Below are 5,847 nucleotides of genomic sequence, written 5' to 3'. Positions count from 1 at the left end.
CATCCTCTAGAGCCTGAGGTGCTAGTGGTAAGTTGAAGCATATCCTCTGTGACACACACACACACACACACACACACACACACACACACACACACACACACACACACACACACACACACACACACACACACACACACACACACACACACACACACACACACACACACACACACACACACACACACACACACACACACACACACACACACACACACACACACACACACACAGATAAGCACTTGACTCGGTTCCACCGATATAAATCGATAAAATATAGTGACAAAAGCAGCTCTACAAGCTTGCGGTTATTTTCACAATGTTTGCCTCTTTCTCACGTAATATGTGACAAATTGTCTATTTTGGTATTAAAAGGGTCTTAGAGTCATTAAATTGTAACTCTTTGGAAAATAGCAGATCTACAAGCTCACGTGTTTGGGACGCATTATGAGCTTGTAGACTGGCTATTTTTGAGGGGCGCTAACCCCTCCTATGCGGTGGTTACCAAGTACAGACCCAACGTATACTGTATAGGGTTGATATAATATGATAGGGTATAAGTGGTTTACTTGCCTGGAAGAAGTTTAGCTCAATATCATTGAGAATTCCATCGTTGTCGAGGTCGGACACTCTGAAGATTCGTGTCAGGGCTTTCATACAAAGTAACTTCATCTGGAAATCAAACAGTAACAGGACTCATAAAGTCAGTAAAATATACTGGTTTTCAACTCAGTAGATTTCGACTAAAACGGGGCTCCCAGTTGCCACACAGTTTTAACAATGAATTTTTACAACTTTTCCAAAGTATTTTACCTAATTTACAGACCTATAGCAATCATATGCTAACAAGTAGAAAGTCATTCCAAACATTTTCCAGGCATGGAGAACAGTTTTGTAATAAATATGGAGCCAAAACATATCAGTTAAGATGTTGTGTAGTTTGGTAAAGATGCAAAACCAGCTGAGAACCACTATACTAAAAACAATATACTCTAGCCAATAACCATCCGTCCATCTTCAACCCAAAATGTACCCCCGGCCAAACTATTACCACGGTTAAAGTTGGCTAGCCTGTTTGATACCCCGGGTGAATAAACTGAACTAGCCCAGAATATAGGCTACCCCATTGTGGTGTTTACCTGTGAGAAACATTTTTTATATTTAAGCTGACAGCATTTGACCTGTGTGTAAAGCGGTGATGCACCCTAGAGGTAGGTGGAGAGCATCACATCTCTTGCCTCATCGATCGAGGTCTTGTATCAGCTATCAATATTAGCTTTTATTATTAAGAATACAGTCATTTCTGTTATGTTTGAACATTGGTGTATAATAGTTATTATTCTACTATCGACAACAAAGCCAAGCTATCATAACTGTGCTATAAGCGACGTACAGACTGGTTGATTTTATTGTATAAACAGTATAGTTAGTGAATGTGTGTACGTGTGTGAGTGTGATATAAACAACAAAATTCCATAAACGTTGTGTTTGGTTTGTTACAAGTTGATTGAGTCGAGTAGTTTGCACTGTTGTGTCCAGGCCAGCGATCCATGTCAGAGGGAGATTGTTTAGTAACCACTTATTAAGCAATATTCTGTATGAAACACTTTAACCCCGGGCAGCCGGGGGTAGATTTTGGGCTGTTACACAAGGTCATGAGGCAAAATATTACATTATGATGTAATCCTTAGATTCCTTCTTCAGCTTACATCCTTTTTCACTGGGCAGTAGAGGGGGCCGGTGGGGTGAAGTACTGCCTTTTGGGCATAGTAGAACATCTCTGATATATTCTTCAAGTTCTTTGCCGAACACTGCAAACATTAAGAAGAATTATTAAATAGATAAACAAATGCTTCCTGAAAGACAATAATCTTTATACCTTTATAACCACTCTACATAGGGGACTGTTAGTATCGAAAGCTATCACTCTCAAAAGTAGGGCCATGTCTGCCTTGCATTTCTGTCTGTGTGTGTGCTCGACTGTGCGTGCGTGCATGTGTGCGCGTGCTCATGTCAAGCCAGAATAGGCCAGGGTATAAACAAACAGGATCATGCCCACTTGCCCAGTCTATTAACCAGTCTAACCAAACAATGTGTTAGACAGCAGTTGTGTACACCAAGGAAGGCTTAGGTCTGCCAAGCCAGTAGTGCAGTCAGTCAGTCAGTCAGTCAGTCAGTCAGTCAGTCAGTCAGTCAGTGTGTGTGTGTGTGTGTGTGTGTGTGTGTGTGTGTGTGTGTGTGTTAGCAGCAGTTTAGTGAGTGACCATGTCTAAAATAGCTGGCCAAACTGTAGCAACTAAAAATAGCCAATCTACGATCTTTCAATGCATCATGGGAGCGATGCCTGTCAGTGGGAGGTGTTAAACGAGAGAGGTGCAGGACAGAGGGTGCTACGCCTTCCCGGGGCGACTCCTCACAGACAGGTGAGCCAGTAGGGTACAATAGCAGCATCTGATATAGGGCATGTGAGCCCAAAACACACATACATTAATTTTAAGTGGATCCAATCAGTGTGCAAGTGTGCAAGCCCAGCTTCTGCCAATGTTTGTGTGCACACAAACAAACAAAATAAAATAAAATAAAATCAAGATGTTCTGAATAAGAATTGGCATGAGAACCATTAACAATGTACAGTATAAGAGTAAAAAATGTAAATGTCTTTCCTTGAAGATACAAAGTCAGCTATCATGTTTCTATAATGAAATATCAAGAGAAGCGAGAGACGGAACATAATTCTTGTCTTGGGCCAGCTTCAGGTGAAATAGACAGAGTAGTGCTAAGGCCAGTCCACAGTCACACCAGTGTAACTCCTTGCTACTGCAAATCCTTGCAACCATTATTCCCAAATGGCACCAGTGACCAGTCTGGTCAGTCCCGACCGCAGCAACGGTCTCTTAAACTGTTTTGTTGCAAGGAGTTGCATTAGTGTGGACTGGCCTTAACATTAAAAAGTAATAATCATACATAGAAAAAAGAAAACACATGGACCCAAACGTTTTCACAGTATATCTCTGACCCATAAATCAGTATTCTTTGTAAGTCTTCTATTACAGTGCATGTGGAGGTCCTGGTCCTACCTCGACACAGGTCTCTATCTCACTGTGCTGGTTCATGATAGGTAGTATGGTCTCCATGCTACTGTGTTCCACCAGATCAGACTTATTCCCCACCAGGATCAGAGGAACCCTGCACACACAACATAAACTTTTATCTCTTTTTGTAAATCAACACCCAATTTGAAAAAATAGCGCTAGACAAAACTATCAAAAGTAGCAGATCCACAAGCCCAAATGTGGCGCGAAGCGACACATTTTGGGCTACTTTTGCTATTCTTTTTTTAATTTGATTCCTGAAAAGTAACCGACAGAGAGGATAAACACCATGAGGGCAACATAATAATAGACCAGCTTGTAAAATTTTACTTTTGACGCCCCCTTATACTGGTATTGACGTGAACCCTCTCCTTTGTATGTTCCTCAATCACAATTACTGTCGACAGACTACCGTATTGTGCGAATATAAGATGACTCTGATTATAAGACGACCACCATTTTTCAAGACTCATTTTTGGGAAAAGAACATTGAATGTCAAATAGTCTAGTCCCCGATTATAATACGACCATGTTTTTAGGAAATTTCCATTGGAAAAAAACATATAATATAATATAGGGTACTCACCTACTATCCTTGTCCCTGTTCTCAGTTATGAGGGGGATCCAGTGGCTAGTAACCTGGATGTTAGAGAGGAGATGATTATCACTATTTTACCACAGTGGTATATGGTCATGGACATATCAAGTGTTTTAGAGGCTATTGGGCAAACACATATTGCTTATCAAGTTAGCATGGTGACAACAAAATACAGAAAAATTAACTGTATACCAAAGCTGGTAACTGACCTTCTCCATAGAAGTCTTATTGTTGACAGAATAGACAATGCAAATCACATTTGCCTACAATGAGAGAAACAGACGGCGATCATGTGCATTAGGATTCTACCTGGAATGGTCTAATCTGTATGGGTGTCAGAGCAATGAACTAACTCACTTTGGAAATCTCCTGAAACAGCTGCTCATCTGTTTGCTCTGCCTCTGTGGTTGTATAAAATATGACTTATTAAAAGTCCACTCCTTTCTCAAGTCATTTCTTTTGATATATGTTTTACTCACTGACATGATGGACATGGTATTTTTCTCCATTCCAATGTATAATGTACAAAAGTACAATTACAATACGATGGAGAATATTGAATAAGATACAACTTTTCAAACACCACTACGTCAAAATAAAATAAATGAAAAATAGTCTTAGCCATGACAGTACCCGAATAGTCAACTATGTGTGTAGGAACTCTTTCTGGTGTGACATCTGCTGGAATTGTGATCTCCTCAGCACGATAAGGAACCTGTGACAGATACACACAGTCACACACAATGCAATACAGCTGGCTTTAAACTAATTATCAAAGCCTAATTTAATTTATTCTCCGTATTATGACAGAGTTGGACTGGGACAAAAAACAGCTCCGGCATATAATGCCTTAACAGGCCACCTTCTGATGTGGAAAGTGGCTCAACTAACGCCATTTCTAAACCATTGTGCTCATCACAGTTCATATCAGTATTACATTTCAGCTCACTCACTAACACGGTTAACAGACTATAATAAAGTCTGTCCAGTGAATGGGTACCCCCAAAAACTTCTTATCAAAGCATGTGCATGCTCTCAAAGTATAGATTAACCTTTGTGGTCTTTCCGTTAATCTTAACTCCATAGTCCATACCATAGCAGTGGATGTAATTGCTTGAATAATTCAATCATACCACTTTCGGGAACTCCTCGCTGACCAGGGACATGATGAGAGAGGTCTTCCCCACCTTGGCTGTGGAATCATTTGGGGGAAAAAGGTTCCTCATCCATTAACAATTTGTTGAAATGTGTGTGTTGTAAATGCATTTCTACACAATATATAGCCTAACTTGTAAAATCTTTATTTATTTTAAACATTCCTTTGGGTGTGTGTGTGTGTGTGTGTGTGTGTGAGAGAGAGAGAGAGAGAGAGAGAGAGAGAGAGAGAGAGAGAGAGAGAGAGAGAGAGAGAGAGAGAGAGAGAGAGAGAGAGAGAGAGAGAGCAGTGCCATGTACATTAGCTAGTTATATTGATTGATAGTATATGTTCATCAAAGGTGCACACTGCACAAATTCCATCAATTTGTGAACTAATCAGACAATCAGGATAATCAGGCCATAAACATGATCAGGTCTCCAGACCTACACCTTCACACTAAAAGGACCCAGTGCAATTTGATCAGGAGCACTAGTGTCAGCATTATTCTTGGTGAGCATAAGAAAAGTCTATAATGTTTTGGTGTGAATGTGGCACTTCTGCTGCTGCTCAGCCTCTTATATCTCTAAAAGCGAGATGCTATATTCTTGACTATCTCGGTGGTGGCAGACTGCAGTGCTCTATAGGAACAGAGACTGTGGGTGTGGGTTATATCAGAGCCACTCTGGGTTATATGTTTGAATATTAGATTTATTTAACCTAGATGAATGAGAGGCGATGTGCACAGACACATTATTCGTGGTGGACGTCAGCATCACGCGCCCAGCTGTCAGAGATGCAAAAGAGAAATCAGAGGGTGACCTGACAGTCACACATCAACAACACAAGCAAATTACATTAGCCTATACTTACGCTCTCCCACTAATAATATCCTCACGTCTTTGCGCATCTTCACCAGCGTTGAGAAACAGAGCGCTGAGTGTGTTTATTATAATAAACATGTATATGCTCATCTGGATGAATGGCAGAAAGCGAGACGGCGTGAGCTTTCCACGTCAGACTGT

The 5,847-nt window shown here is 40.7% G+C and overlaps 1 protein-coding gene across 1 annotated transcript in view; it reads right to left on the bottom strand.

Moving 5' to 3' along the window:
* Positions 1-5,847, bottom strand: part of rhot1b (ras homolog family member T1) — a 17,415-nt gene extending 11,568 nt beyond the window's left edge. Inside the window, exons 1-10 of the mRNA XM_079499133.1 lie at positions 5,696-5,847; positions 4,821-4,879; positions 4,321-4,402; positions 4,045-4,088; positions 3,897-3,950; positions 3,676-3,728; positions 3,075-3,183; positions 1,707-1,808; positions 571-669; positions 1-46 (exon numbers count right to left, since the gene is read on the bottom strand). The exon at positions 1-46 is cut by the window's left edge and continues 63 nt beyond it. Of these exons, the coding sequence (XP_079355259.1) occupies positions 1-46; positions 571-669; positions 1,707-1,808; positions 3,075-3,183; positions 3,676-3,728; positions 3,897-3,950; positions 4,045-4,088; positions 4,321-4,402; positions 4,821-4,879; positions 5,696-5,732 (685 nt within the window). The 5' untranslated portion in view covers positions 5,733-5,847. The remainder of the gene's footprint in view (positions 47-570; positions 670-1,706; positions 1,809-3,074; positions 3,184-3,675; positions 3,729-3,896; positions 3,951-4,044; positions 4,089-4,320; positions 4,403-4,820; positions 4,880-5,695) is intronic.

The sequence above is a fragment of the Electrona antarctica genome (assembly GCF_951216825.1).
Source record: "Electrona antarctica genome assembly, chromosome: 4".
In the NCBI taxonomy this organism is placed as follows: Eukaryota; Metazoa; Chordata; class Actinopteri; order Myctophiformes; family Myctophidae; genus Electrona; species Electrona antarctica.
This window is presented reverse-complemented; position numbering and strand designations above follow the sequence as displayed.